The sequence below is a fragment of the Cervus canadensis genome, chromosome 21 (genome assembly GCF_019320065.1).
Source record: "Cervus canadensis isolate Bull #8, Minnesota chromosome 21, ASM1932006v1, whole genome shotgun sequence".
In the NCBI taxonomy this organism is placed as follows: Eukaryota; Metazoa; Chordata; class Mammalia; order Artiodactyla; family Cervidae; genus Cervus; species Cervus canadensis.
Genome location: NC_057406.1, coordinates 51,510,531 through 51,529,317, shown reverse-complemented (window position 1 = coordinate 51,529,317; position 18,787 = coordinate 51,510,531). Strand labels below are relative to the sequence as shown.

Genomic DNA, 18,787 nt, shown 5'->3' with positions numbered 1-18,787 from the left:
TCATAATCTACTGATAATTATTTTGTTTTATTACATTTTAATATCTGTTTTTTTCCCACTGAAAATGGCTCCATGTTAGGGACCAGGACTGGTTTTTTACTGCATCCCCAGGACATAGCACAGACTTTTAGTAGGATCTCAGTAAATGTTTACTGAATAAATGATTGAATGGGGTGTAAGTGTCCTCCTCTGAGGAAGGTTCTGTTTTCTTAAGGGATTCATAAAGATGTAGAAGTGTCCTTATCAAAGGAAGGAAGTTATGATAGCAGAGGAAAACGCATGGAATTGATATTTTATATCAAGGAAGCTTTCTTATGTGACATTTCGTTTAGTTAGTGCCATCTGACCTGCTAACCCAGGGGACTCACACAGCTGTTCTTTTTTTTAATTTTTATTTCTTTTTATTGGAGGCTAATTACTTTACAATATTGTAGTGGTTTTTGCCATACATTGACATGAATCAGCCATGGGTGTACATGTGTCCCCCATCCTGAATCCCCCTCCTACCTCCCTCCGCATCCCATCTCTCTGGGTCATCCCAGTGCACCAGCCCTGAGCACCCGGTCTCATGCATCCAACCTGGACTGGCGATCTGTTTCACATATGATAATATACATGTTTCAATGCTATTCTCTCAAATCATCCCACCCTCACCTTCTCCCACAGAGTCCAAAAGTCTGTTCTTTACATCTATGTCTCTTTTGCTGTCTCACATATAGGGTCATCGTTACCATCTTTCTAAATTCCAATATATGTGTTAATATACCGCATTGCTGTTTTTCTTTCTGATTTATATCACTCTGTATAATAGGCTCCAGTTTCATCCACCTCACGAGAACTGATTCAAATGCATTCTTTTTAATAGCTGAGTAATACATTGTGTATATGTACCACAGCTTCTTGAAGAAGGTAAAAGATTACCATTGGGGGCCTTTTGCACATTTTTTACAACCAGAGAAATCAACCTGAAGAGGTGAGATCTACATTCACAAAATAGTTTCCAAAATTCTAAATTCAGAACAGTTAAGAATGATTATAAAATTTGCCATATATCAAACAGTCAAAGACATAGTCCTTAATAATTGTATTATGACTTTTGGGTTGATTATCTATTAAGCAAAATTTTATTCTTTAATCCACAGGTCACAGTTTTTATCCACGTGAACCCACATGGCTTTGTTACGAAAAAGTAAGATTACAAACTTTGGAAAGTTATGATTAAAAATAGATATTTTGGAGGACTTTTTTGATGCTGGGTCTTATTATTTGTCTTCTTCTTTTATTTATTTATTTATATTTGAAATTTTCTTTGATTTTCATAGATAGTTTTTCCAAAGGCAATTCTTAGCATGTTTTGTTCAGGGGTAGATTTTTCATGAGAGTGGTCTGATGGTTCTATAAAAGTTGCAAATATGGTTTATTTTCTCATTTTAAATAAATATTCATGTTCCTGTCTAACTTGTAATTTGTTTTCTTATCCTTAAAGAGTCACCTCAAATTATTTACTCTTATGACACCATCAAAACCTGGATTTGCCTCTGATTTTATATCCAGTTGTTTGTGAATCTAGTGGGAAAATAATAACCTAATTGTGTTACTGTTACCCTCAGGGTAGAGCTGCCCAGTGTAGCAGATAAAAAGATAAAATATCCAGTTAGACTTGAATTTCTAATAAACTATGAATAAGTTTTTAGTGTAAGTATATCCCAAATACTACATGGGACATACTTATACTAAAAAAGGGTCAGATGGTAGAGGCAATGGGCTGCTTCCCCAAACTGGCTGTGGGATGGGAATATTAATCAGTTGTATTGACAAACTCTAAACTTTGTCTCTTCTCTTCTGCTTCTCTGTATTTCTGTTTTAAACTGAGTATAGTATCTGCTTGTCTCTGTCTGAATCTGATAACCCAGAAAGGCAGAGAGGAGATGGTGGATGTCAGTAAGGCAGAACAACTGAGCTTTAGGATGTAGCTCTGAAAGGCATCCATGAAGACTGTCCAACTCCTTCCTTTTACAAATGTGAGGACAAATGCCTAGGGGCTAGAAAATAGATCAGTATGAAGCCAATAAGTATGAATATCTTGATGCACAAAAATAGTAAATGATAATACATAATGGTTTTAAAGTCTTTATTGGGCCTTTATTGGCTTTGTTAACTCTCAAAACACCCCTGAAAGGTAATGATTATTATTACAATCCCCATTTAACAGATGAGCAAACTGAGGCTCAGAGAGGTTAAGTAATCTGTACATCAGACTGCCTGGGAAGAGCCCTGTCTCCCCTTAAACTACATCTGGTATCGTTGAGAATCACCAGTATCACAGATTAACCCTTTACTTTGCATGCTGTCTACTTGGAGAAAGGTTCTAGACCTCTACTCCTGTGTATGTCAGAAATGTCAGGGAGCACATGTGTTCACACCGGCTATTCCAAACTTAATCCACAATTTCAGTTTGACAGGTTAGACTTGAACATGTTTCTATTTTTGTTTCAGTTAACCAGGTGTTGCTGTTCCTTCTGATTGTGACCCTCTGTGGGATTCTGTATAAGAAAGTTCATAAGGGGACCATGCTCAGGAATGAAGCAGGTATGATAAGTGATGGAAGCCAATCACAAAAAGATGAATACTGTGTGATTCCACTAATATGAGACAGAATAGTCAAATTCATGATGACAGAAAGCACAGTGATGACTGCCAAGAGCTGAGTGGGTGGGGGAGGGAATTATTGTTTACTGGGTATAGAGTTTCTGTTTTACAAGATGAAAAGTGTTATAGGGATGGATGATACTGATGGTTGTACAACAGTTGTGAATGTGTTTAATATTATTGAACTGCACACTTAAAAATGGTTAAGATGGTAAGATTTTTTGTAATATATTTATTTGGGTGCACCAGATCTTAATTGCAACATGTGAATTCTTAGTTGAGGAATGTGGGATCAAGTTCCCTGACCAGGGATCAAACCCCAGGCCCCCTGCATTGGGAGAACAGAGTCTTAGCCGCTGGACCATCAGGGAAGTCCAAGATGGTAAATTTTATGTTGCATATTTTACTACAATAAAAATAATTATAGAAAAGAATGAAGCAGGTAAGCAGGCAGGTAGTCCACCAAGAAGGGATACCTAATTGGGACTTCCCTGGTCCAGTGGCTAAGACTCTGAGCTTCTAGATGCAGGGGGCCTGGGTTCAATCCCTGGTAAGGGAACTAGATCCCACATGCCACAACTAAGAGTTTGCATGCCATAACTGATGATGACCTAAATGAGTGGGATAAGAGAGGTGGTGGGAGGGAGGTCCAAGAGGGGATACATGTATACATATAGCTGATTTGCTTTATTGTACAGCAGAAGCTAACATTGAAAAGCAGTTATACTCCAATAAATAATAATGATAAAGTTTAGATTCTGCATGCCCTAACTAAGACCCAGGACAGCTAAATAAATGAATGAAGGAGATGAAATACTTAAGGACACAGTTTGAGTCCTTTCAATAGGCAGGTTCAGAGACAAGCAAAAATTTGGTCAGTTTCCAAGGACTTTTTGTAGAAAACCCACCAAGACTAACATTTTAGTTGTGTTCTAGAGTTATTACTGCTACTCAAACTTTAACACTTATAAGAACCCCACAGAGGGTGTGTTAAAACACCCTCCTGGCCCCAAGTTTGTTTGGCTGGTTTTTGTTTTTTTCCCAATCTATCTTTTTAAAATTAATTACTTTATTTCTGGCTGTGCTGGGTCTTCGCTGCCGTGCAGACCTTTCTCTAGTTTTTCGTTAAGTGCGGAGGCCCCCCTTGTTGCAGAGTGAGGGCTCTGTGCTGGCTTCAGCAGGTGCGGTTTGAGGGCTCTAGAGCACAGGCTCAATAGTTGTGGCACACAGGCTTAGTTGCACCACGGCATGTGGGATCTTCCCGGACCAGGGATCAAACCTGCATCTCTTGCATTGGCAGGTGGATTCTTTATCACTGACCCACCAGGGAAGCCCCATTTGTCAATTTTTAATCAGCAAAAATAGCCTCATTTAGGGCTTTCCAGGTGATGCTAGTGGTAAAGAATCTGCCTGCCAATTCAGGAGATGCAAGAAATCACTGGGTCAGGAAGATCCCCTGCAGAAGGAAATGGCACCCTACTCCTGTATTCTTGCCTGGAAAATTCCGTGGGCAGGGGAACCTGGTGGTCTACAGTCCTTGGGGTTGGCCAAGAGTTGGACATGAGTGACTGAGCATGCACAATGGCCTCATTTAACTTAATACTAGGGGGTTAGGGCTCCAGCATTATGCATTTTAGGGATATACAATTCAGTCCACAATAGTACAGAAAGAATGACTCAGTACATTGCTTTGAGAAAGAGAGAAGGTCATATAAGGTCAAATGTTGTTTGAACTTCGAGCTCTTTACTCCTCACATTTCACTTCCTGCCCATAAGCCAACACATTCAGCTGGCTGATCCCATTGCAAACTCCTTTCTCCATGGAAAGAAATGAGTTGCTTTTATAATAGCTGTTAAAAGAACTGTTAGAAAGCACATATCCTGACTAATTAACTGGCCATATATTTATATGTGATAAAGTGTTTGGACCACATAAATTTATCCAATAGCACATTTTTATCCCATTCAGTGTTAAAATTTTAAAAAGCAATCAGTGCTATGAATACTGCCCAAAAGAACACAATATTGGCATCTAAAGATGGATATCTGTGGTATGTTATATGAAAAAAGGAAGTTACAGAGACTATGAAATTATGATTTCATTTTGGTTTTAAAATAATACATCAAGTTTCATGTAATATCTATACAGTGTGTAGTTTACATGTTTTGGGTGTACATTAAGAAAGGCTTGAGAGACATACACCCAGCTGGTAGGAGGTCTGCCTTTGGAATGGAGGCTGAGAGGGCTGCAGAAAACAATCACCATCTACTGGATCCTCTTCTATTTGGGCTGGAGTTTTTCGAGAAGTGCATGTTGATTTTTTAATAGACTTTACTTTTTAGAGCAGTTTTAAATTCACAGCAAAACTGAGCAGAAGGTACAGAGACTTCTCCCATTCCTCCTTCCACCACACACACACACACACACACACACACACACACACAAACACTCACATACACACACGCACAGTCTCCCCCACTATTAACATCTTGCACCAGAGTGGTACATGTGTTACATTCCACGGACTTACATCAACACATCATTATCACCAGTGTCCATAGTTAATTTCTTTCTTCTATTTTTTGGTCATACTATGAGGCATGCAGGATCTTTGTTCCCTGACCAGGCATTGAACCCCTTGCAGTGGAAGCTCTGAGTCTTAAGCGCTGAACTTCTGGGGAATCCCCACCAGTGTCCACATTGGGTTTACCTCTGGTGTTATTCATTCTATGGGTTTTGAGAAATTTATAATGACATTTATCTACTATCATAGAGTACAGAATAGTTTCACTCAACCACTTAACCAGTGTACCACCAGGAAATCCCCACATTCTTTTTAAAGGCAAACCCAATAGTTGCACATATACTGACACCAACATCTCACTGGTCAACACTTGGTCACTTAGAGCTGCAAGGGAGTCTAGAAAAATATTCTGAGTGGTTGGCTATGTGCCAGCTATATTTCCAATGTTCTGAGAGAAGGAAAGGTTGGATATTGGAGAATGATGGACAGTCCCTTCCCTATTGTGCTGTCTTCCCCCTGGAGTGGGGAAGACAAGCTGACCTGTGAAATTCCTTCATGTTCCAAGACTCTGGTTCTGATGTTTCCAGATGATGACTCTGAGACCGCAGAGGAGATGGAGGATGAAATTCCCGTGGTGATCTGTGCAGCAGCAGGCAGGATGGGCGCCGCCATGGCCGCCATCAACAGTATCTACAGCAACACCGATGCCAACATCTTGTTTTATGTCGTTGGGCTCCGGAACACTCTGTCCCGAATACGGTAACATGTGTACTGTGGACTTTGGAGTTTTCTACTTCCTGTTTTTTTTTTTTTTAATCAACTTGTTTTTTTAAAAAAGTGTATTTATTTTGGTTGTGCTGGGTCTTCGTTGCTGCTCATGGGCTTTCTGTAGCTGCTGCGAGCAGGCTGCTTTTGGTTGCGGTGGCTCCTCTCGTGGCTGAGCACAGGCTCTAGCCCTGCAGGCTCGGCAGTCGCAGCACGCAGGCCAGAGAAACAGAGTTAGTTGCTCTGAGGCACGTGGAGTCTTCCCAGACCAGAGATGGAAACTGTGTCCCCTGCATTGGCAGCTGGGTTCTCGTCCACTGCACCACCAGAGAAGTCCCTCTACTTCCTTTTAATTGTTCTCATCTTTCCTTACATGGATTCTCTGCTTTCTTGGGTCTAGTAAATGTCCTTCAAATTAATGAGAGGATAACCTGAGGTTTACCTGATGGCCTGACAAATGTGTTGCCTCGCTAAGGAAATTTCAGCAAAGCCTTGTTAATCTGGTAGGGCAGTGCATTGTTCTACAGAAGTGAATTATTTAATGCACGAAGGAAACCCAGTCCTTAAGCTATTTACAAGAGTCTTTCTTTCTCAGTTTCTCGTTTCTCTGCTTTCTTAACCTGAGAGGCTATTAACGTAATCATCTAATATGTAATCATCACTAATTATAATTCATAAACTGCAAAGTCACTTCTTTTCTATCACACACCATACTAAACCATAAATTGAAGTTGAATTTAGAAGAAATAAACAGGAAATAAAATTCTAAATGTATTACTAAATTGCAGGATAGTTGTATAATTTTGGTATGGTGAGTGACTCCCAGACCCCAGGTGAAAATAATGGACAGATTTGACTGCTAATATTAAAAAAATTTTAACTGATGAAAAACATTGAGTGAAACTGATCACACAACTGGTTAGGAAAACTGTCTTCAACAAGTATTGTAGACAAAGGATTACTATCCAAAATGTATAAAGAATTCTTACCAAAAAAAATTTAAAAAGACAAGCATATAGTAGAAAAATGAGCACAGAATGCAGACAGTTCACAGAACAAAAAACTATAAATGGCCAGCAAACACGAAAAGATGTCCCATGTTACTAGTAGGGAAATACAAGTTAAAACAATGACGTATAGTTGTCTACTCATCAGGATGGTAAACCTAAATAGGACAACACCATCCTGTGCAGGAAAATGGACATGCTTATTCCTTGTTTGCACAATGTACACTTTATGTATTACTAAAGCATTTTGAGAGGACACTATGGAAATATCTAATAGAATGGCATTGTATATATATTTTGACTCACCATTCCATTTCAACAGCTGGGAATATGTACCACAGAAATTCTAGTACACACTACCAAAATATACGTACCACAATGTTAATTTTAGCATGACGTGAAATAATAAAAAAAAATTGCAAAGTGCTTAAATGTCCATCACTGGAAGAATGAATATTTAAATGAACTATGGAATATGATCCAGCTATTAACAAAGAAAGAAGGCATAGAAGATCCCCAAGGCGTATTATTAAGCGGAAAATACAAGTTGCAGTCCTCATACACTGACCCAGTTTATGAATGTTTTAATTCATTTGAGTTGCTGTAACCAAATGCCACAGTCTAGATGGTTTGGCTTAAAAACAGGAGAACTTTTATTTCTCAAGTTCTGGAGACTGAGAAGCCCAAGATCTAGGGGCCAGCAGATTCGTGTCTGGTAAGAGCTCACCTCCTGGCTAGAGCAGGCTGCCTTCTTGCCGTGTTCTCACATGGAGAAGGGATGAGAGGTTCACCGGGGTCTCTTTTATAGGAGTACTAACCCCATTCATGAGGGCTCCACCCTCAAGACTTAATCACCTCCTAAAAGCCACACCTCCAAATACCACTACACTTGGGATTAGTTTCAGCATACAAATATGTGGAGGACACAGCATTCGATCTGAAGCAATGAAATGAAAAGCCCCAAACTATAAATGTGTACATGTACTTGTATGTATTTCTGTAAGAAAAAAAAAAAAAAATAGACCCAGAAATACCCCCAGCTCTAAAAAGTAATTATTTTTAAGGAGGATGAAAGAAGTGGAGAGAACAGTGATGAAGAGAAGTTCAGGTATTTCAAGTGTTGTTTCTATCGTTTATAAGGAGAATGTATTCATGTTTGAGTTTTATAATCAAATTTCTTTTTTTAACAGCACCACAGGAGGTACTAAGATATAAAACACAATTTCTCCTTATCTAAAAGGTCCTTGGCTGTTGTGGGGTTTTCTGTCTCATTTCTCATTCTTCTCATCATTTATTATTTCAGATTGTTCACTTAGCACATTGTTAACAGCTCTTTAATTATCTGTGGGTATGAAAACCAGGCTTCCCAGGTGGCTCAGTGGGTATGGAATCGCTTGCAGTGCAGGAGACATTCGACTGAAGCCCTGCAATGCAGTAGGCTTGATCCCTGGGTCAGGAAGATCCCCTGGAGGAGGGCATGACAACCCACTCCAGTATTCTTGCTTGGAGAATCCCATGGACAGAGGAGCCTGGCGGGCTACAGTCCATGAGGTCACAGAGTCAGACATGACCGAAGCGACTGAGCGCAAACATCCACGCGTGAAAACCAGATAACCAAACCCCAAACCAGATCACCAAACTCTTCTTATCACTTCCTGTTGCAGCTTGTTCACTTAGCCTGTTAACAGCTCTTTAATTTTCTGTGGGTATGAATACCAGATAACCAAACCAGAAGGATGGCATGTGTAACAGGAGTGAGGCTTTGTACTTGAACCAGAGGGAGGCATGAACTGCAGGGCTTCAGGACGTTTAAGCAGGGGCTGTTTCTCAGCTCTTGGTTGTCATCTCCACCACCCCATTTTAAAATATTTTAAAAATTCCTTTTTTGGACATATAGCACACAAACAGAGAATTGTATAAACCCCATGTACAGCTTAATGATCATCTTTGTGGATCCTTTGGTAAACACACCCCTGTAACACCAGTGCTTGGCATGGTCAATCTTTCCAGCTTTGCTGTTCTGATGGTGTTCGGGGATATTGAATTGTGGTTTTAATTTGAGGTTCCTTGATTTCTAATGAGGTTGAGCCCTTTTGTCCCACATGTTTCCTGGCCATTTGGATGTGCATGTTCAAGTATCTGGACTATTTTTCTATTGGTTGTCTCTCTTTTTCTTGTTTACATGACTTTTTCCTCCCTAGCTTTATTGAGATATATTTATAACATTGTATAAATGACTGATTTTTATGTTTCAAATTTTGCAGGTCTAAATTTTGTTTGGAAGATTGAGTCCTTCTGTCGATTTTCAAAAATAATGTTATTTATTGATTGATTTTTGGCTGTGCTGGGCCTTCATTGCTTTGTGTGGACTTTTCTCTAGTTGCAGGGAGTGGGAACTACTCTTTGTTGCGGTGCATGGGCTTCTCATTGCAGCGTCTTCTCTTATTGTGGAACATGGGCTCTAGGCCGCACCGACTTCGGTAGTTGCGGCACATGAGCTCCGCAGTTGCAGCTCCCCAGCGCTAGAGCACTGGCTCTGTAGTTGTGGCACACGGGCTTAGATGCTCCTCCGCATGTGGGATCTTCCTGGACCAGGGATCGAACCTGTGTCTCCTGCCTTGGCAGGTGGATTCTTTTACCACTGAGCCACTAGGGAAACCTGTCTTGTTGAATTTTTAATCAGCAAAAATGTTACCATGTGTAGTTTTAAAACGTGTGGCCCACATGAGAAATAAAATTGGAAATTTAATTTTGAAATGATTCTATGAAGAATTGTATTACAAACTGGACAAAAGATAGGCAGAATTTCTGTAAGACCGAGCACACTTAAATAGAGAGGGTGGAGAAGAGGAGGTGAAGGTGGGGAGCAAAAACAGATGATTGAAAGGTAAAGGTAAATTCAGGTCATCCTTGGAGTCCAAACAGCAGAGTAAACACGATTCAGTCAAAGGATGCCCTGCCTCCTTACAGGGCTCTTAGCCCATGGCAAAGAGAACACCAGCAACTACAGATGCTGTTTTATAAGAAAGAAGGAACACTTCCCTGGTAGTCCAGTGGCTAAGAATTGGCCTTCCAATGCAGGGGACGTGGGTTTGATCCCTGGCTGGGGAACTAAAATCCCACATGCTGTTGAGGAACCAAACCTGCATGCTGCAACCAAGACCCAATGCAGTATAAATAAATAAAGTTGTTTTTTTTTTTTTTTTTTTTTAAAGAAGGAACACTTATTGTTCTTCCAGTTTCCTGTGGAGATATTATGAGGCTCTGGGGAGATATTTGGTTATTACTATTTTGCTTCATTTCCTTTGAAAAAGGAGTTATGTGAATGAAAAAAAAAATCAAAGCTGAACCAAATGGGGGAAAAATCAGAAGGATTTATAGACTAGAATTGCCTAAGGTTACACATGTCGTATTTTTAATTTTCTAAGGAGGCAAGACATTGCCTCCGAGGCAATAGGTGTATTGAGGCAAGGTTGGAGGTGTGTGCTAGATGTTGTTCTTTGTTTTTGTTATCTCTTTAGGAAATGGATCGAACATTCTAAACTGAGAGAAATAAACTTTAAAATCGTGGAATTCAACCCTGTGGTCCTTAAAGGAAAGATCAGACCAGACTCCTCGAGGCCTGAGCTGCTCCAGCCTGTGAGTAGGGATTACAAATGTAGGGGATGGTTCTCGGTGAGACGCTTGTTCGGGGTGGAGGGCCAGCCACTGGGGTACACATGAAATGTTTCTGAAGCCTCCCAGTGTAGATCTCCACCAAACTCTGCTTTGATCATTTATAAGGCAACTGTTGCAGAAAGGATGTAAGATGGTTTACATAATGAAGCTATGAAAGAAGAAATGAAGCATAAGAAAATGTAGGATCCTTTTATGTGTGTAAATATACCTAAGGGGTGGTTGGGGTGCCAAGTAGTGAGACCAGGAAAATATATTCCCCACCCACTGGCAGTTGTGTGTGCTGTGACTGGACATTACATTTAGCTCAGAGTATCCTAGCAACTAAGGGAAAACTGTAACAAGACGGGGTGTTTACCTCACAGTATTGACTAATATTTTCAGGCGACATTAACTTTTTCTCTGGCACTAGCAATCTTGAAGTGTTTCACTGCAAGAGTTCTTACAAGAAGGACACTTTCCTGCATAAAAAGTGGTGTTTTTATGGCAGGTTTACAGAAAATTCAGCTTTCTTCTATGTATGATTATTACTTAAATACATCCTTGAAAATTTACTAAATTCTAAGCCTTCTAAATGATATTATCTTTTCCAAATTCCAGATATTTATTATCGAGAGTGCTCACTAAGTTCGGACTTTGCATTATACATTATTATAGCTTCCCACATAGTAAAGAATCTGCTTGCCAGTGCAGGAGATGCAAGGGTCCTGAGTTCGATCCCTGGGTCAGGAAGATCCCCTGGAGGATGAAATGGCAACCCACACCAGTATTCTCGACTGGAGAATCCTATGGACAGAGGAGCCTGGAGTGCTATGGTCCACAGGGTTGCAAAGGGTTGGAACAGCTAAGCAACTGAGCGCAGCACATTAAACTGTTAAGACACCCATCTTTGGCCCATGCACCTCCGGCTTTTCTCCGGTTCAAGGAGCTAAGACATGAACTTGTGTGTGTGATGTGATGATGTGAGGGACGATGCATGTGTGTGTGTGTGTTTAAGGCTGTTTCAGTTGATCGGTGTCAGATTACTGAGTATAGAGAAAGGCAGGCAATTTGTGGCCAGAAAGATTAATAGCCTCTGTGCCTTCCATGGTAACAATTCACAGAGATGAAAATAGTGACAGTCTCAGCAGTGGGGGGTGGGGGTTGGATCTAGAAGACCCTCTGATGGGTGCTGATTTCAGTCCCAGGGCCCCAGGTAAACCGCACGAGGAAGCTCAGGCAGGCCTCTCTGCAGTCTTGTTTTATTCTGCTCCAAACCTGGAGCTGAGCCATGGTCATGGTCAAAGCTGACCCATGAGCAGCCCTATTAGACACTGGGACTTCTGTCTCTTCCTCACCGTCACTTCTTTTCTTGTTTTAACAGCTGAACTTTGTTCGATTTTATCTCCCTCTGCTTATCCACCAACACGAGAAAGTCATCTATTTGGATGATGATGTAATTGTCCAAGGTATACTCGCCGATGCCGAGAATACTCAGAAAAGGAGCAGCTGATAAGTAGAATGCCCATCTCTGTTCAATTTTGAAATATCTAGTGTCTCAGTGATTTTCATGGCTTATTAAATTTGGGGGTATAGTATTATAAAAAAATGAGAGAATATTTTGAAAACAGAGGCTGATATTCACTTTCTGAGACAATCCAGTTGACTTTCTGAGAGCCACTCCCTGTCAAAGTCTGTAATAGGTACCCTGCAACCCTGAAACACAGAGGGATAAAGCCTCACTGATGATGTTAGAAGCGAGCTCAACTGTAGCGTTAAATGCTGTCTTCTCTCTTTCCCGCATGCAAAATAAGATGAGCATTGGTGACGTGCCTACAAAGCCACAGAAATAAAGAAATCTGACCAATGCAGATCAGAGCTTATTATCAAGTGGCTTTTCATATGATATGAGCTATTTTTATCAAGCAAATTGCCAAACCACTTGAAACCACAGATTATATACTTTTCCCCCACAGCAAAATCGGGGATTGTTTATGCTCTAAGCTCTAGCTAGTCCTGGAATGAGTGCTATACTATTGTAACTCCTGGTGTTTGTTAATTCAGGAGATATACAAGAGCTCTACGACACCACCTTGGCCCTGGGCCATGCGGCAGCTTTCTCCGACGACTGCGATCTGCCTTCCTCCCAGGACATACACAGGCTCGTGGGGCTGCAGGTGGGCACCCCGTCTTGGGAATCCTACTTTCACTCCTCCTCCTCCTAGCATCTCAGAGCAAGTGGCATCGTTACCTTTGAGAAGCCGGCCAGCCAGGCAGGACTGATAGGCAGCACACAGCCAGGGGTCTGGGTTGCCCAGTCACATCCCAGTTCTGCTCCCAATGACTCTGGGTCAGGTTACTTACTTCTGCAAGTCCTCCTTTCCTTATTTGGAACATGGCAACCATAGCACCTACTTGGTCGTGTTTTTGTGGGTTGTGATGAAATAACATTTGTCAAAGTGTCCACTAAATGCTCCAGAAATGATGGTTGTTACTTAAGTCACTCATAACCACACTCTATGGCAGAGACTGGTGTTTTCTCTAAAAGAGACTCACTGAAACTTTGGTTCTGTTTTCAGAGTTTTAACTGTCTCTCCCCCCATCCCCTTTCAGTAGAGGAAAATATTGACTTTGTTCCAAGGTAAAGAATACCCTTGTAGACATGAAGGCAGTCAAACCCAGATGTAACACTGAAATCAAAAGAATGGCTTTAAAATACAAGATACTGGGACTTCCCTGCTGGTCCAGTGGTTAACACTTTGCCTTCCAATGCAGAGGGTGCAGGTTCAATCCCTGATCGGGGAGCAAAGATCCCATATGCCCCATGGCCAAGAAACCAGGACATAAACAACATAAGCAATATTGTAACAAATTCAATAAAGACTTAACTTTAAAAAATAAAATAAAATAAAATACAAGATACTATTACAAATTGAATGCTGTTCTTAAAAAAAAAGTTCCAGGAAATAATGACATATGTATGACATTAAAGTGTGACACATTTTAAGGCCTAGGCCCTGGGCCCAGACCTGCCTGTCAAAATCTTGGCTCCATCACTCAGGAGTTTTGTGACCTTGGGCAAGTTACTTAACCAATCATTTTCTCCCTCATTTGTCAAATAGTGGTAATAATAGAATTTCCTGGTAGGGTTATTGGGAGAGTTAACTTAGTTAATACATGTAAGTTATTGCATGCAACTAATGAGCTTAAGTGTGTGAAGTTCTTAGAACGGTGTCTGCATGTAGGAAAGTGCTCAGATAGTTCCGATGTCCAGGTCTTTTGAGCATCCCCTGAGGTGGATTATGGCAGCCTCTGTGGGTGAAATAGTGTGTTTTGCCTCATGTTACATTCACTCAACAACCAGTTATGCTATGTGCCTGACACTGATTTAGGTGCTAGTAACACAGTAACAAAACTAAAATTTGTGCCTTTGTGTAGCTTCCATTCTAGTGGGAAGAGATGGTCAGCAAACAAGTAAAATATTGGACAGAGGATAAGAGGAGGTGGAGTTGAAATTTAAGTTGGGTGATCAGGGAAGTCTTTGTGGAGACTGTGTTTCTGAGTCTACACCTGAAAGACTTGAGGCAACTATCTTCACAGATATTTAGAGGAAAACATTCCAGGAAAACATAACAGCAAATGTGGAGGCAGGGGAATATTTGGCATATTAAAGGAACAAGGAGGTCAGCGTGGCAGAGGGGTCACAGGGGAGAGTAATAGAAGATGGAGAGGTAATGGGGACAGGGCAGATGGTGGAGGGCATGGCAGGCATTTTAGGGAGTTTGGGATTTACTCTGAATGATGGGCTTTGAGCAGATGAGCAACACTAAAAGGGTGGAAGCAGGACATAGGTTGGGAGGGGCTGGCAGAAATCCAGTGAGTGGTAATGATGGTCTGGACCAGGCAGGTAGCAGAGATGGTAAGAAGTGGTTGGCTTCTGGGGAATCCCCTGGCAGTGCAGTGGTTAGGACTCCTTGCTCTCACTGCTAAGGGCCCGGGTTCGATCCCTGGTGAGGGAACTAAGATCCCACAAACCACATGGCAATATCCCACAAGCCATATGGAGCGGCCAAAAAAAAAAAAAGAAAGAAAAAAGTTGTTGGCTTCTGACTATATTTTGGAAGATGGGGCCACAGGGTTGCTGAGATCTATATGGACAGTGAGGAGGAGGAGTCTAGGATGACCTCGTGACCCTAGGTTTTCTAACTGGAAGGATGGAGGGGCCCCCAAGGTAGGGCAGGTGGTAGTAGAGCAGGTTTGGGATAGGACTGGGATCTGTTTGGGGCCCCAAAGAGACCTGCCTTACTAAGCAACGAGACAGACGAGTTGAATTGGCAGATATAGTGGAGCTGGAAACCCAGAGGGGTCCCGGATGTCTGCATGGAGAGATTTAGAGCCAGATGAGGCTGTTGAGGGAGCTTGTGCTGGAGAAATGAGCAGATGCCGGACATGAGACTAGGGGCACCCAGCTTTCAGAGGTTGCGGAACCAAGAGGGAACTGGGAAAGCACTTGAGGAAGTGGCTGGTGCCCCGGAGGAAGCCCAGGTACTGCCTAATGGTCTCAAGAAAGTGGTTATTTTCCAGAAACAAAAGCTTCCTTGGTCAAAAGCATGTGTATCCTTTTCCTTTATAGAACACATATATGGGCTATCTGGACTACCGGAAGAAGACGATAAAAGACCTTGGCATCAGCCCCAGCACTTGCTCTTTCAATCCTGGTGTGATTGTTGCCAACATGACAGAATGGAAGCACCAGCGGATCACCAAACAGTTGGAGAAATGGATGCAAAAAAATGTGGAGTATGTGTGGGCCTCTATCATTTTTTCCATGCTCGGGAACATTATTCCATTAATTTTCTATGCATAGCTCAGGGGTTAGAAATCTGAGGTCAGATTTTCTTACAGAGGCACTGTTGAGAAAAAAGGGATCAGTGGATGAAAAAGCTATTCTCAAATGATATGTCAGAGGCAGTGAGATCCTGTGCAATCCCTTATTAATATAAACATTTTCTAATATATTGTTAAATAATGTGATTTTAAATCTTCTCCTAGAATGCCAGTGAACCTTTTCAACTACAAATCATTTATCTTAGTAGAGCTTCTCCTTACACAGATTTAAGATTTTATAAAGTTGACTTTTTAAAGGTTGAATTTATTAAATCATTTTTCATTATCGAAATTTTAAGAGATAATAAAAATAACACAACCACTGTTATCATGGCAGTGTATATCCTGTTCATATTTTAAATCTGGATATTTTTAGTATTATCATAACCTTGAATTTGTGAGTAAAGTCATTCTAAATAAGGTAGGATAAGAATTTGGGATCTTCTTTGTTTGCTATAAAAAAGCCTGAGAAGTAAAATGGCAAAATATTAACATTCTGTGAATCAAGGTAAAGCATATAGGAGTTCATGGTATTCTTACAATTCTGGGTAGGTTTAACAAATTTCAAAATAAAAAGTTGGAGAAAAATCAAAGACCATAGGATTATTATACAGTGAGGGATCGTCTTGTGCGTGCTCAGTTGCTAAGTCACGTCTGGCTCTGCGGCCCCAGTGGACTGTAGCCCACCAGGTTGCTCTGTCCATGAGATTTCCCAGGGAAGATTACTGGAGTGGGTTGCCCTTTCCTTCTCCAGGGGATCTTCCTGACCCAGGGGTTGAATCCATGTCTCCTTTTTGGCAGGTGGATTCTTTACAACTGAGCCACACCTTTTAAAATTATTAGATTCCACTTCATCTGAGTCTGTGGGACTCCAGGCCAACTGATGCTTTTCTATTCTCTTAGGGAAAATCTCTACAGCAGCTCGCTGGGAGGAGGCGTAGCCACCTCCCCAATGCTGATTGTGTTTCACGGGAAATACTCCACCATCAACCCCCTATGGCACATAAGGCACCTGGGTACGTATTTTAGAACACCAAGGTACATCTTATAGATGCGGTGAGGACCAAGGTGAGGGGAGTGTGCTATTATACCAGCTTCCTCAATTCAAATCCTCCAGGTGACCTGGGATCTCACCTGGGACACATTATTTAACCTTCACTGCTCAGATTCTGCAACTGCAGCTTATAAAAAATGACCTGAGAGATGTTTCTAGGAAAAGCACTTCAGGAAAAGCAACTTGAATCATGCTTAGCGTATAGTATGTGCTCAATAAACACGAACTTTTGTTGAGATACAATGTTCACTGGCAGAACTTTTCCACATACCTTTATTGCTCTCTTGCAGTAACTGATAGTGGACAGAACCAAATGAATTAGCATAATAGTTGATGATAAATTTAGATAGCTGGCGATTTATCTTTTTTTTTTTGACTGTGCTGGGTGTCTGTTGCAGGGCACGGGCGTTCTCTAGTTGTGGCGTGTGGGCCTCTCCTTTTCGTGGCTTATCTTGTTGCAGAGCGTGAACTCTATAGAGCACGGGCTCAGTAATTGCAGTCAGTGGGTTTAGTTATTACCCTGAGGCATGTGGGATCGTAGTTTCCTGACCAGGGATCAAACCTGGGACCCTTGCATTGCCAGGCAGATTCTTAACCACTGGACCAGAAGGCAAGTTCTGTAATTTATCTTTTAGGAAAAAACTGCTTGCTGACTGTATACTATGTGAGTCCCTCAAGTCTTTTATTCACTCTTCACTACAGGAGTACAGGCTCTAGGGTATAGACTGGAATCCCAACTTGGCTATTATCTAAGACCTTAGGCAAGTTACTTAAGCCCTCTGTGCCTTAGTTTCACTTGTAAATGGAAGCTAATATAACCTTATTAAGTTTTTACAAGGGATAAATTACCTAATATGTGTAAACTGCTTAGAACAGAGTCTGACACAGAAGACATTCACATTCTTTCAAATGTATGGCCACAGCCCTTTTGCCACACCCACTGGGTCAGACCTGTTTAGAAATTCAGAAAGGTTCTGAAATTTTAAAAGGTAATGTGCACATACTTACATTATGCAATACACTGAGGGGGTTCTAGATGTTGCTGCCAAAGTTCTTAAAAATCCTTTCGCTTTCAAACATTTGGGGATTGATTAGTTTAGAATTGGAGACAGTGGATTGTGGACATACACTGTCAAGCCCTGGGCTAGGCTCTCGGGGTCGATGTGAGCATCACTTCTCTCAGAACAATCCTGCAAGACGGTGTGTCTCCTACTGTCCCTTGTAAAACGAAGGTCACGGAACTGCAGAAATTGCATGACTGTCTCCTCTTCATGATGCTGCATAAATAGTCCCTGTCTCCTCACCAGCATCACCCCTGATTTTCCTGAACATCTGTATGCACGAAGAGTGATAACGGGGACACAGAGGACACTAATATTTCGTTTGATTTGCTTTATATGCTGAGCCCACTCTTAGGGCAAGTGGTGAGGAGTGTGGAGAAAATCCCACCAAAGTAGAATAGCTATAAAAGTATGTGTAGGAACAGTGATGTGGAGCTTAGACTGGGTTAGAGAAAATCAGTGTTGGGGTAAATTCTTCATTGTATACCCATCAATTTATCCCCCCCTTTTTTTTTCAATGAACTTGTATTCAATTTTTAATATAAAATTTTAATTTTCTAATGAACCTATTATTGTCCCCTAAACACAATCAAGGCTGGAATCCAGATACCAGATATTCTGAGCATTTTCTGCAGGAGGCAAAACTACTCCACTGGAATGGAAGACATAAACCGTGGGACTTCCCGAGTGTCCACAATGACTTATGGGAGAGCTGGTTTGTTCCTGACCCGGCAGGGATATTTAAACTCCACCACCCCAACAGCTGATGTAACTCGACATTTAAAATATTTCCTGTACAAATATGCAGAACTGTCCATGTGTACCCTATTATACCATTGTTCTTTGTGAACAGGACCTTTGATACAAATGATCCACAAAAACAAAAAACCCTACTGTGTACAAATAGTACCTTGAACCCTAGAGGTATTGATTTAGTTCCTTAAATACAAGTGACAATTACAGAAGATTTTGTGAGTGAAATATGTTATTGCAAAGAAATAAACCCAGCTAGGTTTCAGCAATTTGCTTATTAACTCTGAATGAAAACTACAGCCATAAATGTAAAAAATTTCTAAATGTATTTTTTACATGTAGGTATTTTTTCAATGAGTTGCCAGTGTTGTCTTTTGTAGAACAATATATTACATTTAAAACAGGAATGTCTAAAAAAATAAAATATTCATA

The 18,787-nt window shown here is 41.0% G+C and overlaps 1 protein-coding gene across 4 annotated transcripts in view; it reads left to right on the top strand.

Moving 5' to 3' along the window:
* The window catches only part of GLT8D2 (glycosyltransferase 8 domain containing 2), a 50,010-nt gene extending 31,441 nt beyond the window's left edge, over positions 1-18,569 (top strand). For all 4 annotated transcript variants that reach the window (XM_043440252.1, XM_043440253.1, XM_043440251.1 and 1 more), the window contains 9 exons: positions 1,143-1,189; positions 2,497-2,589; positions 5,762-5,933; positions 10,468-10,585; positions 11,985-12,069; positions 12,665-12,777; positions 15,234-15,400; positions 16,391-16,503; positions 18,197-18,569. In XM_043440252.1, coding sequence (XP_043296187.1) covers positions 1,171-1,189; positions 2,497-2,589; positions 5,762-5,933; positions 10,468-10,585; positions 11,985-12,069; positions 12,665-12,777; positions 15,234-15,400; positions 16,391-16,503; positions 18,197-18,369 — 1,053 coding nt within the window. In that variant the 5' untranslated portion in view covers positions 1,143-1,170 and the 3' untranslated portion in view covers positions 18,370-18,569. The remainder of the gene's footprint in view (positions 1-1,142; positions 1,190-2,496; positions 2,590-5,761; positions 5,934-10,467; positions 10,586-11,984; positions 12,070-12,664; positions 12,778-15,233; positions 15,401-16,390; positions 16,504-18,196) is intronic.
* Positions 18,570-18,787: the final 218 nt, after the last annotated feature.